The sequence below is a fragment of the Sebastes umbrosus genome, chromosome 24, assembly GCF_015220745.1.
Source record: "Sebastes umbrosus isolate fSebUmb1 chromosome 24, fSebUmb1.pri, whole genome shotgun sequence".
Classification (NCBI taxonomy): Eukaryota; Metazoa; Chordata; class Actinopteri; order Perciformes; family Sebastidae; genus Sebastes; species Sebastes umbrosus.
This window is the reverse complement of record NC_051292.1, coordinates 8,210,678-8,235,175: the sequence shown is the minus strand read 5'-3', so window position 1 is coordinate 8,235,175 and position 24,498 is coordinate 8,210,678. Positions and strand designations below refer to the sequence as shown.

At 39.7% G+C, this 24,498-nt stretch overlaps 3 protein-coding genes and 1 long non-coding RNA gene across 6 annotated transcripts in view; 2 read left to right on the top strand and 2 right to left on the bottom strand.

Moving 5' to 3' along the window:
- The window catches only part of ptger2a (prostaglandin E receptor 2a (subtype EP2)), a 45,935-nt gene extending 39,459 nt beyond the window's left edge, over window positions 1-6,476 (top strand). The window contains exons 3-4 of one of the 2 annotated variants that reach the window (XR_005205756.1): window positions 2,800-2,970; window positions 6,243-6,476. Coding sequence is in view for 1 of the 2 variants with exons in the window: in XM_037761860.1 (XP_037617788.1) it covers window positions 2,800-2,877 (78 nt within the window). In the remaining variant the exon portion in view is untranslated. Of the gene's footprint in view, window positions 1-2,799; window positions 3,657-6,242 lie in introns of those variants that run through there. The other variant, XM_037761860.1, reaches the window with a different exon arrangement.
- LOC119483618 overlaps window positions 1-18,157 on the bottom strand; it is a 48,985-nt gene extending 30,828 nt beyond the window's left edge. The window contains exon 1 of the long non-coding RNA XR_005205758.1: window positions 18,103-18,157. This is a non-coding gene — a long non-coding RNA (uncharacterized LOC119483618). The remainder of the gene's footprint in view (window positions 1-18,102) is intronic.
- LOC119483607 (serine/threonine-protein kinase pim-2-like) lies at window positions 8,362-12,607 on the top strand. The gene is made up of 9 exons (XM_037761852.1): window positions 8,362-8,521; window positions 8,695-8,901; window positions 9,523-9,747; window positions 10,130-10,224; window positions 10,337-10,378; window positions 10,590-10,805; window positions 11,379-11,556; window positions 11,677-11,856; window positions 11,946-12,607. Exons 1-9 carry the CDS (start codon window positions 8,458-8,460, stop codon window positions 12,035-12,037), a joined length of 1,299 nt encoding a protein of 432 aa, XP_037617780.1. The 5' UTR covers window positions 8,362-8,457; the 3' UTR covers window positions 12,038-12,607.
- Window positions 18,158-20,582: 2,425 nt separating the features above from the next.
- The window catches only part of LOC119483941 (thioredoxin domain-containing protein 16-like), a 46,921-nt gene continuing 43,005 nt past the window's right edge, over window positions 20,583-24,498 (bottom strand). The window contains exons 2-4 of one of the 2 annotated variants that reach the window (XM_037762448.1): window positions 22,837-23,003; window positions 22,652-22,746; window positions 20,583-21,032 (exon numbers count right to left, since the gene is read on the bottom strand). In XM_037762448.1, coding sequence (XP_037618376.1) covers window positions 21,010-21,032; window positions 22,652-22,746; window positions 22,837-23,003 — 285 coding nt within the window. In that variant the 3' untranslated portion in view covers window positions 20,583-21,009. The remainder of the gene's footprint in view (window positions 21,033-22,651; window positions 22,747-22,836; window positions 23,004-24,498) is intronic. The other variant, XM_037762449.1, reaches the window with a different exon arrangement.

Here is a 24,498-nt window from a genome sequence, read left to right as displayed (position 1 = left end):
TTTGTGTCCAAAAATTCCCACATTTTTTGAAAGCAAGCAACTGCTTTGTAAACCATATTAAAAGTAATTAGCTTGAATGATTCTGAGCAGTATCATGACCTCTGGCAGAGTTGACTGTTGCGAGCGGGGACACCCTGTGCTGCTCGGTCTGCAGTGTGTTTCTGAGACTCCGAGGACCAGCAGGAATGCTGACCTCTGCTCTTCCTCTTTCTGGGTCTCTCCCTCTCTGCTCTGCAATTAGTTTCCAGTAAAAACATGTGCCTTTTAATCCATGCTGAATTTGGAAAGTTCCAAGTAGGAGAGATCTTAATCTGTTTTTCTTAATATAATGTTATCGCAGCTGAGGGAGCAACAGCAGTCATGCAGAAATAAACTCAGCAGGGGAACAAATACTCCCAAATTATCAACTAACATCAATTTGACCTTTAGTTATTTACTTTTTTTATTGACTTTCGGACTCAACACAGAGGATCAAAGCCAGAATAGAAGCTGCCGGTTGGACTCTGTAACCTCGTACGAATCTGGCAGCCAAGTGAAATCAGAAGTCTCTGTTCCTGATGGTCCATGTTTGGAGAATTTTAAAGCTTTACTTCTCCACTTTTGAGATTTACAGCAGCTCAGCTCAGCTCACTTTTCCCATTTCTTCAAACTTGATGTTCAGACTGTTAAAAACTACAACAAAGGAGTCATTTTAGAGAATAATAATAAAGGAGACCTGAGATGAAAGGAGGAACCCAAAGGAACTCCAATAAAAGTCAATCATCCATCATGTACGGTTTGGTCTGAAAGCTTCTTACACTGTAGTGTCAGCACAGAGAAGAGACTGTAAAGGATGTCAGGCCTGTCCCTGTTTATATGATATTAACCTACAATAGCAAACGCATTTAGAGAGAAACATATCAGCCGAGTCCCAAAATGTTTTCAAAAAGCGCTCACTGACAATGTTTTCCATCTTTTCTTGTTTTACTTTTGTTTTTTAACGTGGTATTAAATTGGTAACAAGAATCATGGAATTTCACTGGTATTGGTATCGACTACTAAATTTCTGTTATCGTGACATCCCTCATATTAAAAAAAGTCCACTTATCATTTAAGTGAGAAATAATGTCTGATGTATGAAGTATTTGTACTAGCTGCCCATCATATTTATAAATAAAATATATCACATCCATCCATCCAACTATTAGCTATAGTCACTTTTTGTCAATTTTATGTATTTATTTGTATAGCCCCCAAAAAAATCACAAATCTACACCCACTCATCCTTTAGAGGGTCGCAGCTTTTACTGTGTACATGGTCCAAAGAACTTCAATTAATCAAGATCACCCCCACACATCCCTCCCTCACACACAAACAGCACATACATGGATAAACACAACATGCACGTGTTTATACTGCATGTTCCGCTGTGACCTCTCTCCTTCAGTGCATCGCCATGGCAACATCATGACAACTTCCTGTGTCTCTTCGTTTCATTTTAAGATGGAAATTGGTGGTTTAATGGGGGATGATAAAGCCCCAAAATAACCAGACAGACAGTCCCAGGTGAAATGCAAAATGTACACACACTCACACGCACGCACGCACACACACACAAAGCCTTTGATAGCCAGTCCAACTGGGTCTAAAAGGATTGTGGATTAGGGGCCAATAACCGAATGACTGTGGGAAAGAGAGGTCAGTCATGAGATGCAAGTTCAGTATATTCCACCGGTGCATCAGTAAGACTTCAGGCGGAGAGTGGTACTGCAGCACGGGAGATGGCGAGAAGCTTCAAAAATTAAACCCACAAAATGATAATAAATTCAGATGAAGTTCTGTGAGAAGTTGATGAGAGAAAAGCTGCTAAAAATCAGGAAGACACCACAGTAAATGTAGAAAGCTCTTTGTTGTGTCGAAGTGGGGTTTGTGAAGAGAATGTCGCCGCCGGACTGCTTTTCCTACTTTAACACGGTGGATTATGTGTTTGCCGAATTACAAGAGATGTTTGGACGGATTCAGAAAAGATGGTGAATCTTATTTTATTTTATTTTATGTTAATTTCCTTGTTTGTTTTAAGAGAGTTCTGCTGATACAGATACCAGCTCAGAGTGAGACTGTACCAACAAGTCTCCCCATTACAGACATGCCCACTTTATGATAATCACATGCAGTTTGGTGCAAGTCATAGTCAAGTCAGCACACTGACACACTAGGCTTAAGCAAAATACTGAACATGATATTTCCTTAAACAGTCAGGAGAAGGAAACGAAACCTCACGTTTTCTGTGTTTGGCTGCAAAATCTCTGTGAACTAATAGAGAGTAAGTCATCAGCCAGACTTTATCTTCCTCTGTGTCACCCTCTGACACTCTCTGCCTTTGTGTGCCTGTCCAAAACCTGCTCCCACACACACACACACACACACACACATGTACAGAGTTTTTGTTTGCCGTTCTAATAGGTGCTGAAAGGTATTGTATTGTGTGGCTGCCAAGAGCTGAGGTAGGAGGGAATTTCATTGTATTGTGGCTAATGCTTTTCACCATTTTGCAAACCTGTTTGAATGCACCATCTGTGTTCTGTCCATACAATCACATACTGTACATCATAGATCTGTCTCAAACTAAAAACATCAAGAAGAAAGGGAAGCAAAGTTAGAAGACCCCCACTGACTGTGTCATAAGCTGAAGTCCTGAGGAGAATTAACCCACGCAAGGAAGCAGGTCTAGATAACAAACCCGGGAGGGCCCTCAAGACATGTGCTACAGAACTGGCTGATGTTTTCACCTCCATCTTTAACCTCCATCTCTTGCACAGGCCACAGTCCCAACCTGCTTCAAAACCACCACCATCATCCCAGAGACTTCATCAACCACTGACAATCCGCGAGTCTGAGGCGGAGAGGGTCGGCACCTTTAATCTCCTAGGCGTCCACATCACTGATGACCTCACCTGGATTTGCGACTACTTGACAAATCTCCCTTTAAGGTACATTTTGAACTGATAAAATTAATTTGGGATTAATCGCGATTAAATATTTCAATCGATTGACAGCCCTAAATACACATATATATTGTTTTTCAGCTGATAAAAGTGGTTTGGGGGTTTAGTTACTCTTTTAAACATATGGTCTTTGACTGCAACTGACGATTATTATGATTACCAATTAATCTGCAGACCATTTTCCAGATTAGTGGATTCAATGTTTGGTCCATAAAAATGTCAGTGAAATAATGTCCATCACATTTTTTTCTTATTGACGTCGTCAAACCGAGTGCCAGAGATGGCACAACAATATCTCACAACTCATATTAATGTCTCTTACTTGCTGATCCCCAGTTACCACTGGCTCCTAAACTGGCAACAGTGCCATATGACCGGCCTTGTTTGGTATGAAATATTACCCAAAGAAAGGAACATCAAATCCTAGAAAAGTGAGAGAGGATTTGTCCAGAGTTTTGTTACCACCTGCCATAATATCTCTCTGTCTCACTCATACAAAAACACCAAGTTTTCAGCTATTGTGTTTCTCTTCCCAGAATTGTGTAACAAACCCAATAAAAGCCTTTTAAGGTCTCTCTCCTAAATGCTTCTCTCTCTCTCCCTCACACACACTGTACATATCCCATATATAATCAATCTCACTGAGTGCATCAATACACACACAAGAGATGCACACACATATTTTAATAAATGTATTTATGAGTCTTCTGAAGCAGTGACATACTGTTGCATTAGCAACCAAAAATAGAAGAAAGACTTGAAGCCAATCTTTAAAAAGTGTCTTTCTGATCAGACTTCTAAGAAATGCTGCAGTTGTGCTCACTGACAAGTTAGGTTAAAGTATTTGACAATGTAATGTTGTTTTTTTAGTGAATTCATATCTCCAAAATGTCATTATTTCTTTAGCTGAGAGCAGTGAATTTGAGTTTATTTAGTGGAATCCAAAAGGGTTTTTCAGCTCAAAGTAAAAGTGAAAAAAAATTAAATATAATATAAAAATTAGATTATCGGCATTCTCTTATATCTTCTACATTTTATTCCTCATTTCTAGATGTTATCTACATAATTATGGAGGACGGAACCTGCCAAAATATACAAATGACTCGAGTATCAAAAATAATATTAAAAATAAATGTAGCCATTAAATAATTGATCAAATGTGTTTAATTTGCTTTTTCTATTTATTTACCTTTGTATTAATTCCCTTATTTATTTACTCTTATGTTTAATTACCACTTTGATTTATTTATCATTAGAAAGACAATAAATACATTTAAAAATTCATAAAAAATTAATTCATAAATAAATGAAAAAAATATGTATTATTAGAAAGAAAATGAATAAATGCATTTTAAAATTCATAAAATAACAAATAAATTAAAGAGAAAAAATATAAAAATAAATACCTAATAAATAAATGAAATGAAGTGGAAATCAAACAGGAGAGTAAATAAATAAGCAAATTAACACAAAGGTAAATAAATAAAAAAGCAAATTAAATAGAAATATCAATTTATGTCACATTTTATCAATAAATGAATGACATTTATTTTTAATATCATTTTTGCTACTTTTAAACGCATATTTATATATTTATCGAGCCATTTATTTATTTATTCATTTACTTTTGATTTTGGCAGGCTCTGTCCTCCATACATAATGAGGCGTAGGTGCAGGAGAAGCAAAAATGAAGTAAAGCGAACAGTAAAATCTATTCATAGAGCTGTTAGTTTCTGTGACAATATATTTCTGAAAATGTGCACTAATAGGACATTTTGTGCGCACAGGTTATTCATAACACAATCAGATACAGAAGTACCCATATTATTTGTAACTATGGTCATGAGTTTACTACACCGTGGGGTGATTTAATAATGTTATTGGCTCCCCCTATTGGCTGACGTTTAGGGTGACCTTTTCATCCTCAATTGACCTTTCCATCCTAACCACAGAGGTGTTTCCACCTCTTCTTTATTAGTTAGACGTCTGCTCAGCTTGATGCTGGGTGGAGTTAGACTGGAAGTTACGTGAGGTCATCAAATTTCATGAACTAATAAGGTGTAAATTGTCCAATATTGTGCAATGAAATTGAGCTTTTAAAAAGAGGTTGTTATCTTTTAGAAGGAGTAGATGTTTACCGGTAAACTCGGCTCCGTTAAGTTTAACAATGTGTCAACGGAGGTATTCCATGGACAGTAGGAAACACTTGAAAACTATTTGCATCGTCAGTCATTTAAAATGTAGATTAACTTATCAAAGACATTTCACAATTAACTCAGTTCTGACAAATTCATCACAAATTTCACAAAGCTGATTTAATGAAATCACATGTGCATAGACGTGCTGACCGTTGGTGTTTCGAGATGTCAAACGGTAATGTCACACATTGTACCTCAGTTAATTCAGCTTAGTTCACAGAAGAGCTGTTAAAGTTAAATATCAGCCGAAATGGAAATTCTCTCTTTAGGAATCATACAAAGTCATGCGTTACGATTTAGGAGTATCATATGTCTAACGGGGAACCCAGATCGGTAAAATTGAGCAATATGTTAACAGAGTCTGGCAGTAACTAGACTCCCGAGACCTCCAGTGTGTGTTTTCGGATCAAGGGGCAGTCCCCCATGTGTGACGTTATTGGTTGCATACGAGGTGTTTCTGGGCAGAGATCTGATCTCAGATATGGGTTACTTCAGACATGACTGTGAACAGTGTCTTCCTGTAAGGAGTGAATATTTGCACTGCTGATTCACTGACTTGTCTAATGATAAAGATTTGGTTCAATGGAATTATTAATCTACACAAAAACAAATTCTAATCTTTTTAAAGCTTCATCTTCATTCTTTCCCTGTGACTTCTTCTTCTTCTATTTCAGGGTTTCCTCCATAGGAAACTGATAATTAACCTCCGTATGGTGTCTAACCTGAAGTCAGTGGAGAGGGGTTTTTTTCCAAACACATTAGCACCTGATTGGGACTGATTGGGCTGTTTGTCTAGACAGACAAAAAAAACAACTCAGGTTATTTCTTTTGCAATTTGCTGCTCCGACTATTTACTGCCGCTGTAATTACAATCACCTCACTCATTAAATATGTGCCCTTTGCTGTGTGGTGTAACGCTGGTTTTCCCTGAAGCCTGATATTATGTAAAAAACAGCATCAGAGTTGGAGGAGCTGAGGTCACTATCACAAGCATAATATTTCATTACATAAACATGTAATATCTTCTTCTGATGTTAACTGAGGTGCGCTTTATTTCAGGCGCCACTATATGGAGGACGGAAACTGCCGGACCGCTGGACGCTCTACACGGCACTGAGTCCTATGATGGAGAGAACGGATTTGGCGACGTATCCGATGTCAGGGTGCCGCAGAGAGCGTGACGCGTTTCCACGATTCCAGACATCGGCCTGGAAGTTCCAATATAATATATGTAGTATATATATATAGTAAAAAACAATGTGGGAAACATTATCTGTGTCCCAAATCCATATTACCCACTAATTCTAAGCAAGTTTAGAGTACATAGTGTGTTCACAGTAGAAAAGTGACAAAATAAAGTACTCAAAAGAGTCAATATACAGACAAAAAACATTTGATTTTTCAATGTAATGTTTTTTTTCAAAGACATGACATTCAAACAAAATCTGACAGTGAAGACTCATCAGTGTCCATACGCCCTTCATGGTTTATTTCTCTTTCTCTCTCTCCCAATAGGGGTATTGCAGAGAGAGGAGAGGTTCCCATGGCAACCCAGTGTGTCACCAATGGCAGCTGGCCAAATATTAGCAGTGACCTCTAGGGCTGATAAATTAAACATACTAATAAAAAACACTATGTTCTCACATTCACTCTCATACATTTGTCATGATTGCTCACTGATTTCCTGAAGACCATGATGACAATACCGATTTTCCCGCAGAAAAAAAGAAACATATATTGTTTTTCACTCCTCTGAATTTACTGAAGGGGAACATCACTAATGTATATGTAATATGTAATATTTTCTTCAAATCTCCTCAGCATCAGCAAACTTTTTCCACTGCAGCTACTGCAGCACATGCCTTTTATTGTTCCAGACTGCATTCCTATTTTTACGGTAGAGTGTACCAGTGTGTTGGAAAAGTGTGCAGCACAATGGAAAGATAAAAGAGGGAGAGACTGGATGTTCAAGACTTTCAAGTCCAACATCAAGACTTTATTGCCATCATCAAATCAATTGCGAATGGTAGGAAATATTTTTGTGCAGACTCACGGGCAGGCTAGAAGTCAGCACAGCAAAAGGACAGATCAAAGAAATGCAGATTCACTGCTGCAGTTTGGTTGATACTTAGACTTCTTATAATGCAAACATACATACAAGTTGGTAGACTTTTGGACTTCTGGTCAAAGTTAACGCAAATCTGTTTTAATGACAAATTTTTTCAACGCTTAACTCTAATTTTTTTAATTTTACATTTAATTGTTTTTAGGTTGCAACTTACTGGCATTATATGAAACTAGGAAACCTAAAGAATCCATTGGTACCAACCATGTCATACTAGCGAAGGAGGGTAAATAACGCTCCAAACTTTGGCTAAATGTTGGCGAGGAAAAACTGGCATGGCCATCTTCAAAGGGGTCTCTTGACCTCTGACCTCAAGATATGTGAATGAAAATGGGTTTTATGGATACCCACGAGTCTCCTCTTTACGGACATGCCCACTTTATGATAATCACATGCAGTTTGGGGCAAGTCATAGTCAAGTCAGCACACTGACACACTGACAGCTGTTGGGCTGCAGTTTGCCATGATATGATTTGAGCATATTTTGTATGCTAAATGCAGTACCTGTGAGAGCAGCATATTTGCCCAGTACCATGTTGATAAGAGTATTAAATACTCGACAAATCTCCCTTTGAGGTACATTTTGAACAGATAAAAAATGTGTGATTAAATTGCGATTAATCACGATTAAATATTTTAATTGATTGATAGCCCTAGTTATAATCATGGTTATTATGGTTTCAAAGTCCATTTTTATTTCTGCTACTGTCATAATCCAACATGGTCGATTTTTTTTTCTTTTTTTTTTTTACACATAACATAAACACAGTTATCACAATAAGTCAAATAAAACACTTGATTGATGATTTCATAAGTTATCAGCTTTATGTAGCCTAGCACTCAATATTTTGAAACGCATTATTTTGTGATTATTTCTTGTGAAATGTAATTATTCATTAATATGTAATTTCGCTTTGGCAATAATGTAACCTGAACATCCATGCCAATAAAGCTTATTTGAATTTGAATTTGACTTGGCATTCTAGAGTAGAACTGTTGAACAGTAGAATGTTGTGAGGTCATCATTGTGTGGCCACAACATTCCAGAATCCAGCTCTTGAGAAGATACAGTCAACGTGAACCGTCACTTCAACGGTGAAATTCAAATCTTTGTGATTTCAACCGTGAACCATTACTTGTTTGAGAGTCATGGCTTCAAAACTCAGAACAAGATCAACAGGAATTGTTCATCAGTCCTGCAGTAGAAATCTGGGTGAGTAGTGATACCAAAATACTGATGAGAACTGCAGTCTCTCTTAATTTAATATCCATATGATTTAGCTGCTAGGCTAATGACTACTAATGCTGCTTCCTCCCTAAGTCACGCAGACAGTAGATATTGCCGTAGATTACATCCAGCAAAAAAACATTTTTCTGTTCTTGCAGGACGCCACACTGACCCCATCATCAACGCAGTCAGAGACTGCAGGTCAGGTGGAAAGAGAAAGTCTGAGGAAAGCCCTGAAAAAGCGAGCAAGAGGAGCAGGACGATTCAAAGTCACTCCGAGGGCATCAGACAGTCATTCGGAGGGCCTTCATCAAGTGACGCTGACATTTTTGTCACAGCGTATACTGATTTCTCTGACAACACAGGTTAGATGACATAGAAAGATTAATTATATCTGTGTTCTATTAACTAAAACCTTAGAAGTTATTTTGTTAATGTCCGGGTAAAGCAAAAAATAAATGTGTCCTGAGTCTGTCACACCACAGAAATATGTGTTATTAACTACCCAGCCACATTCGAATGTTTGTCTATTTGTCTATTAACACCCTGTCTATTTAATAGCATCTGCATTAAAAAAAATCACCAAGTATATAAAAATTAGTTTAACAATCGTGACAAAATAACCAGTATTTTCTGCTCTGAAAAGCTGGGGGCGTGTCTGCTGAAGGTGCTGAAACCACGTTCCAATGGGGACACTTCTTGTTGGCCATCTCACTCGCTGCAGTGCGCTAACTTGCTATGGGCAGAGCATGCAGACCAGAGCGGCGGCCGAGATGGCTAACTTCCGGTTTAGCCCTATGCTAACTTTGAATGGGGATGAAATAATTCAATCGTGCGGCTTTTCTAGACTTTCCACAAATGTTATCGGACCGAATCGATCAAATTCTGATAGTGAAACGAGTAAATTCACAGGGATTGTGAGTGACGCTCAAAGCAATTCATTCACCGTTTAACAACTTATTTTCTAACATGTATAATGTTTTTAGAAACCTTTTTTACCGCTGAGGATGCTGGGACATCGAAACCCACCAGTGCCCGCACCAGCACCAAAGCTGAGGAGAAGAAGAGCAGGAAGAGGAAGACTGAGGAGACAGAGGGACTCAGTAAGAGGAACAGAATGACCCCCAGTCCCTCTGAGGACCCCAGTCACCAGGCCACCAAAACTTCTAACTCCTCCTCGCACGAAAGCACCTGCTCCACTGACAGCAGAGGTGAGTAGAGATAGAAATACGTGAAACGTTGATGACATTTGTGTTCCATCAGTAAATTCAGTTGAGTTTACTCTTCATGGGGAGTACCATTAGCCTGGGAACACTGTTGTATAATGTCTAGTGGATGTTGATCAGCGGATTTTGTTACTTTTGTACAAAATCAAGACTGTTTCCAGTCTTTATGCTAAGCTAAGCTAATCGTCTGCTGGCTCAAAAGGTCAAACCGTTCCTTTATCGTTCAGCCTTGGGTTTTTGGATTCATATTGGAAATAGGATTCAATTTTAAATCAATACAAGTTACTGTAGTATTAAGGGTTAGTTTGGAAGTGTAATGAAAGTTCTAAACAAGTGCAGTCAAAGTGTTTGTGTTTTGTTTCTGCAGATGACTTTGAGGCCAGATACAAGGAAGAGGAATTGCTGGGTGAAGGAGGCTTTGGGTCAGTCTTTGCTGGCTACTGCAAAGACGACAATCTGCCTGTAAGACACACACAAACACCGGTCTTCTTTTTCGTAGGTATAGCTACGAACGGTGTATGAGAACAGCCTCATGTAGTATAAGCCAAACCAAATGTCTGTTTCTGTCCCGTAGGTTGCCATAAAACATATCCACCAGTTTCTGAGCACAACAGTGGTAAGATATTTGTTCTTTGTCCTAATACCAACAATCTACATTATTTAAATCACTTGGGTAACATTTCTCTTTTTATACTGACTACAAAGGGAACATATGCACATGTTCCTCTTGTACCTCATAGAATCTAACAGTTAAAATACTGTTAACTTTTGTATATGTGTCCATGAAGGTTTCATTATTTGCTTTCTCTTTCACTCCATGTCTTTAGTGTCTGAACGGGGAAAGTACAATACTCCCTTTGGAGGTGGCACTGCTGATGAAACTCCAGCCAGCCGAAGGAGAGACCAGTGCAGTGGTGAGCCTGCATGACTGGTACGAGCTGGGCAATGAGCTGATTATCATCCTAGAGAGACCCGTCCCCTGCATGGACCTGCACAACTATATCAAGTCCAGGGAGTCCCCCCTGCAGGAGGACGAGGTTAAAGTAAGTAGCTGATGACGTGTGTGTTTCTGTATGTGTGTCCGCGCCAGTGGCGGCTTGTGAGGATAGGAACGGCGTTGTGTTATTTTATTTAGTAATTTCTCTTAAGTTACACTTGCACCTCCATGTTATGTATGCGCTCAGTGCTGCTTGATGGGCATACATGGGATTCAGAACTTTTAATTGTAATTCTGTAAATCTTTTAATCTGGAAAGCCCTTTGCACTTAATTTTGAAAAATATTATATAAATAAAATGATGATTATTGAGGCTGCCCCAGCAGAGCGACGCTCTCCATCCACTCCCTGGCGAGGTCCTGGCGCTGCCGCGCAGGCAGGCTTAGAATTTAAATCATGGATTTTTTCCAATGAAGAGAAAAAATATTTTTAAGAAATGATATTTGGTAATGCTTTATTTCAACCAATTACTCTTTTTTTAATTGATTTTTTTTATATATTGATCCCTCTCTTGCCTCTCAAAAATAGAGGAGCAACCTCCTCTGCCTCTATGGACCAGCCTCCACCGGTCCACGCCCACCGTGTCACACATTCTTCATGTCTCTTTCTCTCTCCCGCAGATCATAGCAAGACAACTGGTGGATGGTCTCCATGAGGTCCACTCAAGAGGTGTGTTCCACAGGGACATCAAGCTGGAAAACATCCTCATAGAAACCGGCTCTGATGTCCCACGTGCCAGGCTCATTGACTTTGGCTGTGGCACATTTCTGTCAGAGGAGAGGTACACTACAAAAAGAGGTAGGCTGTCGTTCTTATGGTCCTGTTCTCTGACACAACCCAGCATCTTTGCCGTCTCTGTCCTCTACTTCCGTCCCTCATCCATTAATCTTTGTCTCTGTGTGGCTGTATGTATTGTAGGGACCTTTGTGTACCGGTGTCCTGAGTGGTTCAAGCTTGGGTGGTACACTGCCGAAGGTACCAATGTGTGGCAGCTCGGTGTGGTGCTCTTTGAGATGCTGCATAATGGAAGGCTTCCCTTCTATAACGCCTTTGAGATCAGCAATGAAAGACCTAAAATCAGTGCCAGTATTTCCAACGGTAAGTCATAAACGCACATGCAGTAGAATCAAGCACACACATAGAGTACAGCGTTTGTATTTAAACATGATTCCTTTTCATATGTCCAGACTGCCAAGATTTTCTACTGAGCTGTCTAGACAAGAGCCTAGAGGACCGACCCACCCTGGAGACTCTTAAATACCACCCCTGGCTGATGTGATCCACGGACCATGGACATTGTGCACATCGTTAATCGTAATGAAGGGGATGTTGATCTGTTGTCCTGAAAGATCCGTTCAGGACAACAGGTGGACATCCCCTTCATCCACGATTAACGCTGCTGTAGTCCCCGTGTATGGCTCCCACTGCGCTCTCTTTTGAAGCAGCATAAGCCAGGCCGAGAGGCTGATGCCGTCAAGGTTCAGGCCTATGTTTACGCTTCAAAGACCCAGCTGTCCGTGGAGAGGGGATCTCTCTTTGAATTGCCTCTCCCGAGGTTTCTCACCGAGTTTTTCCTCGTTTTCTTAGAGAGCTGGAGCTGGATTGAGAGCGTACTGATGGGGGCCTCAGTTATTTTATACATGGGACTACAAAAAATAGACTTGAAGTGAATTCAAAATATCTGCAGCCCTGGATGAGAGAATTTAGCACCGAGCCCCACCGGAGTAAGAAAAATTAATAACGTGAGGGCAGCATGGAGGTGCAGTGGTGATCACTGTCAACTCACAGGAAGAAGGCTCTGAGTCTGGATCAATAGATAAATAAATCAGGCCTCATTCCCTCATAACAACTTCTTGACACAGTTATTTATTTCTACTATTGCATCTTAATATTTTTGAGGGCTGGATTGCAATTAAATTGCAGTTAAGATCTTGAGATGTGGTGGCCAAAGTTGGAACTACAGGTCATGTGATACATGGGACCCAGAAAGACTATTTGACAATCTGTCCAAAAATAACTGCTGGAAAATGATTGAGAAGCTTTAACCACTCACCACAGGCTCGGTGTTGGTTGGTGCTGCAACTAGTACCGACAGCCTCGGAGTCATTTGCAGCAGCTAGCTACTAACGGCATAGGTAACAACAGCAGCAGGCTCAGAAATCTCATTTTAATCTATGCAGCTGTCTGCACCGCTTCCATGCAGGCTCGCGTCTCACCATCTCACCGCGACCTGAGGTGTTTATTTACCCTTAGTACTTGTAAATGCAGTTATGGTCTTTTCAGACAGTGCGACAGACAATATCTGCGTTTCAGAGATGGAGAGGAAATGTTGCTATGGCTCACAGCTGCGGTTGGCATAAGGCTAAACTATTAGCAACCATCTCCGAAACGCTTTACTTTACTGTAGGATAGTTAACTATAGGCATCCAAAGATTCATATGCCCTCAATTTATTTTTACAGCGCTGCCGTTGGCCATCATCCCGCTGGTCGGACGGCTGGCTACTTAGCTAGCTTGTTAATTCCACCATGCTTTCATGCGACGATGGTCACAGAAAATTAGCCCAGCAGTGGGCTGGGTCTAACGGTCCCTCTGCCTCACTCCTCGCCACTAGGAGACTACTTCGCCGGGAGGAGAGCAGGCGTTAGCTAGCTATCTTGTCAGTCTCCAGACCAGCTAGCTATGCTCACTCTTACTTGAGTTGTAAATATTTCCTTCTGTGCTGTCATGTAGAAATGCAGCCTGGCTTTAGCAATGAGATCCTCTGTGTGTGTGTGTGTGTGTGTGTGTGTGTGTGTGTGTGTGTGTGTGTGTGTGCGTGTGTGCGTGTGTGTCTGTGAGAACACAGATTATGGAATGTCCCGTAGGAGTTTTAGTGAAATCATGGTTGAGGATTTGATCACAATCTCTGAGTATATATTCCCACACACAGGAACATCAAGTTCACACACACACACACACACACTAGACACAGTCACGTTCTAAAAAGTATTCCCAACAAAGCTCCATTTCTCTGAAAGCCTGCTCCCAGATGGCCGGGATCATTGTGGATGTCATACACATTAATGACGTAGATATGAGAGACTCATGAATGTGAAGGATCAGTCATGAGGATGCAAACTTATCAGACACAATGAAACCAACCACCTTCAAGACAAATATGATCTTCTCATGTCTCTGCTGTGTTTCTGCCTCCCCCGTCATCTTTGCACTCGTGCATCTGGGTGCTATTATGCCATCGGTTCGGTGCGATTGCGTGCACTGACCTTATAATCAAGCCACACGTGCCTGCATGTGTGCTGACTTACGCTTGCTTTTGATGCAGACTCCTGTAAAGCTGCTTCACAGATTGTGGTGACTCATTGTGGTCTGTGTTGTGCAACAGCTGAAACTTTTTCAAAAGGAACAACAGTTTATGTGAAATTGCCCTTTTTGCTTAACTGAAATAGTCTGCTTTCACTTAGGATAATGTATGGTAATGTATGTCAGCATTAGCCATGCTGGCTAACAACAGTGGACCAAAAACTCAATGTATTGTAATGGTAGGGGAAAATCGATACAGCGTAGTATCGCGATATTTTGCGTAGCAATATTGTATCGATACACAAATGTCAAGTATCGACATATTTATCTATCTCTTGAAGTATCCATTCTGTCTTTCAGAAGTTGTAGCGGACAAAGTTCTAAAGCTAGACTGAATATACTGGTATCATATAAAACTAAAAAATCTAAGGAATCAATCGGTAACAACCATGTCATGTTAGCTTTTCGGGAACAACGCTAAAGTGTTGGGATTCTGGTGTGTCAATTTATTTTATTGATTTATTGATTTATATTTATTTATATTTATTAATTATTTAAAGTGTATAATTTATTATATTTAGAATTTTTACTTTTTATATTTCATATTTATTTTTTTCTATTATTGTTATTATTATTTATTATATTATATATATTTTATTATATACTGTTTTTGAAAAAAATATCCAACAGTGATTATTTTGACTGGTATTGCAATTGCGATATGATTTGCGATATTAGAGGGAATGATCATTTTTACAACATTATTCTCATTTTCATTAAAAAACATATAAAAATGGCTATGGTGTGATTTTTGCGGGGATTTGTACCAAACAAAGATGTTTTGTTAAGTCTAGAATATGATGTGTATGCCAGGACATCTCTGCAGCACCATTATATCTAATCTAAAATTGTATTTTGACACATATTCCTTTTAACAAATATTGCTCCTACTGCGATTTGGAAATTGCAGTAATAATGCGATTTTGATTAATTTTGATTAATTGTGCAGCCCTAGTTTTAAATACTTTGCTTCTGAATTTACAGTTACTATCCGTTATTATATGTGCATATTACAGTTTTTGTTATGGTTTAGACTGTTATAGTCATTTTTCTTAAGGAAACAATAAAAAGTATGATTCAAAGACATGAAACTGTCTGCAAAGGTTAACAGTGAATGCACCGCTTGAGGCATCAGGCCTGTGTGTGTGTGTTGTCCCTCAGAAATTGAATAATATACATGGTCTGCTTACGCTAATGTTATAACTCACATGTAACTCAGGGGTGGGAGGTTGGTCCACAATCTAGTTACATATTTGACCTACGCAGGATCATTTCCCGACTGATGGATTGCGCTGACTCAGGTTTTTCCGGGATGCGGCAAATGCAATTACTTTGTATGTTCGTCTGTTTGCGCACGCATGTGTGTGTGTGTGCGACCCTCGGATAAAAAAGGCATACACAGGCTCACACAGCCTGTGTATGCCAGTGATTTTGCAGCTGGATGCAGACGTTGCAATGGAACGAACAATTGACTTTCACTTCTTGGCAATATAGTGTACGTTCTTTGGGGGTACTCAGTTGGCTGCAATCTGCAAACCACACTGCTACATGTCGCTAAATCGTACACACTGTCCCTTTAAGTAAGACTTGTGCTTTAATAATTCTTCAATTTACACAGCATTTCCAATTTTTGAATATAGCACTATTATTATGAACAGCACAAACGCCATTTTCATAATATGTCATTTGCTAAATTTATGTAAATGTATGTAAATGCAGGAAATGCATTCACTCACACACTTCTGACACTAAACCCTGCAATCCAAAATCTGCAATCAGCAGGAGAGCTAACTGTTAAAACTCCGCGACAGCAGCTATTTCACTTTCTGACACACGAGTTGAGATCAATAAGCTCTTTAAACCCTGAACTCTGACATAATGTTATTTTATTAGGAAATGTTTTTTCCAGACAGGATAACTGAGGCAGAACCTCAGGATTTAATCCTGTTTTAATCACTGGCTCTGCTGGAGAAACTAAACAGATACTGTACAGGGAAATCTAGACGTCTGCGATGTATAAACACACATCGATTTGCTTTACCTTGGCTTTTAATCGTGTTTTCCTGCTCCGCTCACTACAGCTTTGACACTGATCGACTTGAACAACGCAAAGCAAGCTGACTTGATGAAGGAGAAATCCACTCCAAGACATGAATCATTGGCTATTTGAGGACGGCCTTCTGTCAGTTATCTTGGCCTTTTGCAATGCATTTCTGATCAAATGGTTTGAAATATTTCTTAAATAATCTCTCAATACATAAAATAATCTGTCATTTTAGAGTGGATTTTCACCCCAAATTGTTCTTAAAAGAATACAATATGCTGAAACGTTATTGTGGAATTTTTGCCCAATTATGCCAAAAATATACTGCCTACTGCCACTTTAATGCACTTCCACATTGACTTCACTTTTCAGACCCGGTTAAAGATACAGGGGGCCAGTTAAATGAACTCTGAAACTATGTGCTAAATTAAGAAATTCATGGTGGTGTAATACAATAAACCATTCGACTTAACTTTTAGACAGCAGCAAAAACAAAGAAACAATGCACATATCATAGATACATGACTTACACGCGTATTCTTATGTATTGTATTAGCATAAAAAATATACTACAAAGCTTATAGTCTGATACAGGTATCAGTACTGAATACTGAGAAAATCTAAAAGTTTATGTTGACATCAAAAAGTATCAATGCATGTATTAAATACATGACTTACACTTACTTATATCAGATATATGGTTGCCATACAAAAATTAGCCAAGCTCATTACTCAATATACAGCACAGCTTAATAACATAACAGGTAACTTTAGCCTACATAAGATTTATTTATTTTATTTTATTTAAACTTTATTTAACCAGGTTAGTCCCATTGAGATTAAGAACCTCTTTTCCAAGGGAGACCTGGCCAAGACAGTCAGCAGCAACAACACAAAGTTGCAGACACAAATAGAGATAAAATACAATTCACAAACACTAAAAGCACTAAAATGTGCATTAAAAGAGAACTATCTAAAGACAAATGGGGGGACAAAAAAGAACTTTTCTGGGAGTCAGCTGTACAGAAAGGCGGCTAAAAACCATAGAGTCTGCTTCTAAAGCCTTCATTTTAAATTAAACATGTTTAATGATACCAGATCCTTGATTTTTAGGTCATTTTGGAGCAAATTCCAGGCTGAGGGTGCACAATATGCAACCAATAAATACTAAACTACTAAATTATTCAATATAAATTCAGTACAGTATGTCATCTCTATAATATCAACATGAACACAGCAAGGAGTGTAAGACACAGAAAGACACAGCTAGGTTAGCAAGGCTAGTAAAAGACAGTTAACAGTTAGCTAGCAAAGACAGACAGACAGACAGAGACAGAGAGACAGAGAGACAGACAGACAGACAGAGACAGAGAGACAGACAGACAGACAGACAGACAGACAGAGACAGAGAGACAGACAGACAGAGAGACAGACAGAGACAGAGAGACAGACAGACAGACAGACAGACAGAGACAGAGAGACAGACAGACAGACAGACAGAGACAGAGAGACAGACAGACAGACAGACAGACAGAGACAGAGAGACAGACAGACAGACAGAGACAGACAGACAGACAGAGACAGACAGACAGACAGACAGAGAGACAGACAGAGACAGAGAGACAGACAGACAGACAGACAGAGACAGAGACAGAAACAGACAGACAGACAGACAGAGACAGAGACAGAGAGACAGACAGACAGACAGAGACAGACAGACAGACAGACAGAGACAGAGAGACAGACAGACAGAGACAGAGACAGAGAGACAGAGAGACAGACAGACAGAGACAGAGACAGAGAGACAGACAGACAGACAGAGACAGAGAGACAGACAGACAGAGACAGAGAGACAGACAGACAGACAGACAGACAGAGACAGAGAGACAGACAGAGACAGAGAGACAGACAGACAGACAGAGGGTGTATGTGACTCACGTTATTCGAAGTCCAAGTCTCCTTTCCTTCATTTAAGTGAAGTCTCCATGTTGCCATGACTCTTCTTCTCCTGTCTCCATGTTGCCATGACTCCTCTTCTCCTGTCTCCATGGCTACTAGCTAGCTAACCGTAACTAGGTTTACAAAAACCGTTAGCTAACGTTAGCTATCATTTAAAAACTTTCAAACTTGTTTCATTAAATACTACTAACATTTAGTTGTTTCTTGACGGGGTTCACACTTCTCTTTAGACTTTCTTTTCTTCAGTTTTGCCGTGCCATGACAGTAACCCATCTTGTTAATTGCTTTTAGTTTTTAGCTAATTAACTTCACCGAACGGTGGTGTAAAAGGGAACGCGCGAAATGGGATAAACTCTCGCGAGATGGTTAAGGTTTGTCTAGCATAGTAGCGCGTCGGGGAGTGAGTCTCGCGAGAGTTTTTCGCAGATCTCAGGTCAGATTTCGCAATTTCCGGGTTACCTTCTAGAGCTCACCTAACATCAGTAGACTTCTGTAAGGGTGCAATACCGTTTTTTAACCACAGATTGATTAACATGTACCAGCCATTATAACCAAGAGGGGCGCTGTTTCACGCGTTTTTTATATACAAAGATTATGACACAAAGATATTCACTGTACAGATAGATGACACAAAGATATTCACTGTACAAAGATAGATGACACAAATATATTCACTGTACAAAGATAGATGACACAAAGATATTTAATGTACAAAGATAGATGACACAAAGATATTCACTGTACAAAGATAGACACAAAGATATTTAATGTACAAAGATAGATGACACAGATATTCACTGTACAAAGATAGATGACACCATATTCACTGTACAAAGATAGATGAGATATTTAATGTACAAAGATAGATGACACAAAGATATTCACCGTACAAAGATAAATGACAGATATTTAATGTACAAAGATAGATGACACAAAGATATTCACTGTACAAAGATAGATGACACAAAGATATTTAATGTACAAAGATAAATGACACCATGATATTCACTGTACATAGATGACACAAATATGAATATATCTTTGTACAGTTAGTCTTTGTCATATATCTTTGTCCAGTGAATATCTTTGTGCAGTGAATGTCTTTTTGTCATATATCTTTGTACAGTGAATGTCTTTGTCATCTATCTTTGTAGAGTGAATATCTTTGTGTCATATATCTTTGCTTCTCTATTGTAATGGAACCCACCTTTGATGCCTCTTCTTCTTTCAATGCATTCGTCTGGCAGCCACCACCACCACACACTTGACCTTTCACCTTTCACCTAGATTTCTCCCTTTGCTGCAGTTCAACTTCTTCCAGTGTGTGGGATTATCATAAAGTGTGCATGTCTGTAAAGAGGAGACTCGTGGAAACCCATAGAACCAATTTTCATTCCTATATCTTGAGGTCAGAGGTCAAGGGACCTCTTTGAAAAAAACGTTATAAGCTCCTTCACGACAAGCTAACATGACGTGGTTGGTATCAATAGATTCCTTAGCCTGCTACACTCTCCGAAAGAAAGTCTTTTAAAGGGATCGTCTGCAATACTGCGGGCCTTTTAATTAAAAAAAAATGACGCTTACATCTTGCGGTCCAAATTGAACCTGATGGCGTGCCAACTTCAGCCCTTACAGCATAAAAAACACCAACTTACAAACTAAACTGCCAGTCCTTGGATCATATGCCCAGTCCGTCGGCTCAGCCAGTAATTGGACAAAAATTAAAGCTGTAGATTCACATGTTCAAAACAAAATCCGCCCTAACCCGCAAGAGCCCTTCAGATCCTCCAGTACATGGTTTACTATGTATGTTCCCTTTTAACTGAAAGGCTAATTGATTCAAACAACTCAAGGTCCCAGAAACCACATCTGAAAGCAGCGTAATAATCAAAGCAGACCAATCATACTGACCTACTCCACCTCCTTTGTTCTGCATCTCAACTGCCGGGAAAAATGACACAGACATCCCATGATGCCACTGACATTACGGGACAGGAGAGGGAAAGATGGGGGAAAATAACATCAGAATCATTTCATACATATCCTTCACCTAAAGTCAGTGCAATTTCAACGCATGGTGTGATTAAAGAGGGAAGGCAGATGTGGTGACAGTTAGAGTACTACTGTGGCAAATCTGCAGATAAGGTAACAGCGTACGAGCTGTTCTGATCATATGACTGATTAGGATGTTGAATTCCTGGCAGTGGAAACAGACCTGAACGTTCGCGTGTGACGTTTTCAAATAAATTATTCAGAGAAACCGCAACTCAGTTTCAGAACTTGGAAGCTAAACCGAAGAAAAAGGGGGAAGAATTTGACACCACGGACCAACAGGGTGACACATACTGTACATGCTGCAGGTTGCATCTTTAAAAAGGAGTTGTCAGTTTAGCCAGTCAAACCAGAGTTCACCAGGAGTCGGTCGCAAAACCACCGCTGCTAGAAACCAGGAAATTAAATGGAAATGTTTATTTATTTTTATTTAACTGCAAGACAAAAAGACAACACATTAACAGAACAACAACAGGACGACAAGAGCAGTGAATACAGGACAAAATTTTGTCAGGGGATGAGAGGACAAGGTGATGTTGATGTTGGGAAAGAAGGAAAAATAAATAAAAAAGGCAGCAAACTAAGAGAAAACATAGGAAAGAAAATAACTAAATAGATAAATGAGCAAAGAACATAAATAATATTCATAATCTCATCCCAACTCGTCACATACTGATGCTTTGTCAGACCCCTCTGCGTCACTTTTCAGTCGCAGTAAACACATGCATCATCTTCCACAGTCACCTCTTCCTCTTCCTCCTCTGTAGGAGTCTGCTGCTTGGCCGAGTTGGGGTCCTGCATGTCAATGATTTTCAGGAAGTCGGGAGAGGGAGGCTAGTTGTCTTCGCCGATCATCCCTACAAAGATAGAGATCGATAATTATAATGTGCAATTTGACACTGGAATAAAAAATAAACACTGGCATTTAATCTAATGCCACATAAAAAGCACTTTTGGCCTCCATAGAATGTTCCACTGCATTAAACCACCTGACGTTAAATTTATAATCATGAAAAACAACTCTGACTTCAACATTTACAAAGTAATCAAGATAATTATTCTCTACTTCGAAGATATATTGAGTGCCAGAAAATTAGAAAGTGACAGATTCAATCCAGAAGTCAGCATTTAAAAACACATTTTAGACAAATGACAAAAGAGCTGCAACGATTAACCAATTAGTTGTCAACTATTAAATTAATCGCCTGACAATTGTCCACTCAACTGTCTATTCACTGTCCATTGTCTACTTCTGCAATAAATACATCAAAAAATTGTTTTTAAACTTTGGGAAACACTGATTGACATTTTTCACCGTTTTATAGACCGAACAACTAATCTATTAATCGAGAAATTAATCGACAATGAAAATAATCATTAGTTGCAGCCCTAAATGACAAGTACGTTTTGAAAAATAAACTTCAGTCCAGAGAGTAACAGTCCAATGCTTTTTTGAAAGCCATTAGGTATACACTTCCAGTCAAAAGAAGCGTTTTGGAGACACAGACCCAGCAGGACGTAAACAGAGGACACTTGAAGCCTATGCATCTCGAAAGGTTGCAGGTCTGTAGTTTCTCCACAGAGAATGGATGGAATGCGCTGCATGACAAATCCTTTGGTTCAGATAGACGGGGACGAGTCACAGCAAGACCCGTCTTATCTCAGCCCTCACCTGCACCCGCTACAGAGTTCAAAAGTCAAGGGTTAATGGCTGTGGACTGTTGAGGCTTAAAGACCTAACAATCATCACCTTCATTTAAAGGCCCATTTTATGTTGGTTACATGAGTAGCTGCTCAACTCAAAGCCTCTTCACATACCGCTCAAATTCCTCGGAGAGGAAAGACACAAGCTGGATCCTGTCACTGCTGGATCAACAGTCTGCCTTTAAACTCTATGGAGCATATGGGCCTCAATAAAGGACATATACTGTATAAATTTCCATAGGAGGGTGACTGTCACGTCTATTTTATCAGCTCTTTTTTTACTTTTTCCGTGTGAAGTCATTCACATGACACACTGCTCCATATGTTCTTGCAATTCTATTTTATCTCAATGCTTAATACATCCATGGTTGAGGCTGATGTCATTTGTTTCCTTGCAGAAAAGGTTCATGTGATGGGGCGAGATGTCGCGGCGGTCATGTGGCGGTGGTCATGTGGTGGCGGTCTGCGTGATTCACACGTCGGGTGTTCAGACCGGCTGCCTTTCATAATGGCCATTTAATTTAATTATAAATGTCATTTATATTTATTTTAGACAGAGAAAGGTAAAGAAACGTGTGGTAATTTGTAAATAATAGGTATAACCCACAATTGTTCTACAACACTGTCCTGCAAATATTTCAGAATTAAAAGCCTTGATGAAAGAATTCTGTCCGCAGAAAAAAACGCTTGAGGGCTTTTATTTTGAAATGAAAGCCCTGTTCAGCCACTGCAGCACAGAGGAGGCTGCGATGGGCGTGTTGGTAGATTTCACCTCCAGAGGGCAAATTGGCGAGGACCAGAGCAGGGAGGGGGGGTACGGAGTCCAGGTATGACCCCAGGACGGACATACTAGCGGGAGCACGGACACTGGAACACAGACGGAGAAAAGAAACATACGAATATATGATGGATGGATGGGTCATCTAGTAGGGCTTTCATTTTGATTTATGTACGTACAAGTAGATCCAGCAGGCCAGGTATGGCTCCATCCTCTCCCCTCTCATCTCCTCCAGCAGCGCCTGGTTCTGCCTCCGCCCGATCTTGTCCTCCTCTCCCATGAAGAGGAGCAGCAGGGCTTCACCCCGGGAGAGGAAGGACGGCAGGCTCTCCACCGTCAGCTCGGGCTGGAGACAAAACGGAGATGGAGAGTTAAAATGTGCACATTAATAAATCAAAGTTCGGCTCATAAAAAGCCAGCACAAAGCCTAGTTTCTGCCAAATATCTGAGATTTACACATCAGTGATTATTACTGCAGCTGCTACACCCAGCTGATGGCATCAAACCTGCTTGTTAGTATCAGCACAAAGCAAGTTAGAGGCAGCAGTTGTTATGTTATGTTACTTTCTTTATAAAAGAAATTGTGCTTCTAACTGGATGGACTCATTAGACCTTGCTGCATTCCAGTTGTGATAAAAGCGAGGACAACATCACCACCTAGAGGGACATTTGGTTATTGTTTGGACTTTACATCCAAAGTGCCCCACAATGAGTTTCACCAGTAGGATTTAGGTGGTTAAAATACTATTTACCTTCATAGCAACATAAACTACTCTGGAGCAAAATTCATCAGTCCAAAACAGCATAATAAACACTCTAAAGAAGAGATTAACTAGTCTTGTTGAGCAACATCTGCATTAACTCATTTTTGCCCAATATTTAGTATAATAAGGAAAAATGCCACAACATTAGTTCTAATTGGTCAAAAGTCTTGAAATTTGGTACAGACACCCAATAAGATGCTTCGTAGTACAGGCCTCTGCTGTGTGACTTATAATAGTTCTGTGCTACTTTTATTTATATGGAAAATATAGATATAGGAGCCCCTCAAAAGTGTGTACTGAAAATAATAAAAAAAACCTACATTTTTACTGCTTATTCTAGGAATTTTCCACTTTTAAAAACAAAAACAGTAGTCCCAAAAACTGAATATAGTATGATAAGATAAACTCACTTTTCAGCAGAACGGTTTTGACCGATTTTGAAAATCTCTTCACATTTGTGAGTGGAAATTAAAAAAGGTTTCAGTCACGGGCACAAATGGGTTAAAAATAATTGTTTCCACATCATTGCAGTTGTTTAAAAGAGCAAATGTAAACTCAGACGTGACTCTTGGATGTATCGAGGAAACCACGTCCAAGCTCCACATATGGAGCGTGTTATCTGTGACATACTGTGAACGATTCCATCTCAGCCTCGACAAACTTCCCAGAAGTTACGCCCACGTCATTTATTTACGGCTATTTAATTTCATAAGAGCTGAATGAAGATATGGCAGACAAATCTGAGTTGACAGTTAGAATTAAATGGAATAGAATGAGCGCAGTTTGATTTACCAGTGGATGCAGCAGTGCAGCGTTCAGGGACAAGTGAGTGTCCCCCAGGATGGGAACACCAACAACGCAGGGAGCTCCACGTTATGCTCTGCCGCCCTGCACAGCACGCAGAAATACACATTTAAGACACTGAAGCTAATTTTTCTCCTACTCTTCATCCTTTGGTTACATTGCGTTTAGTCAATTCTAGACAAAAGCACTTTCACAAAAGTGAATGAGTGAATTATGACGTTAAACTGTCAGGGACGACCTTGGAACAGGAATGATGAGACTGAGTTTGTGTGT

What these genes read in the sequence shown, in the direction of transcription:
- LOC119483607 (XM_037761852.1), top strand. Translation starts at nt 8,458, where the DNA reads ATGGCTTCAAAACTCAGAACAAGATCAACAGGAATTGTTCATCAGTCC. An exon ending in TGATTTCTCTGACAACACAG is followed by an intron (nt 8,902 to 9,522) that starts GTTAGATGACAT and finishes TAATGTTTTTAG; the next exon opens with AAACCTTTTTTACCGCTGAG. An exon ending in CTGCTCCACTGACAGCAGAG is followed by an intron (nt 9,748 to 10,129) that starts GTGAGTAGAGAT and finishes TTGTTTCTGCAG; the next exon opens with ATGACTTTGAGGCCAGATAC.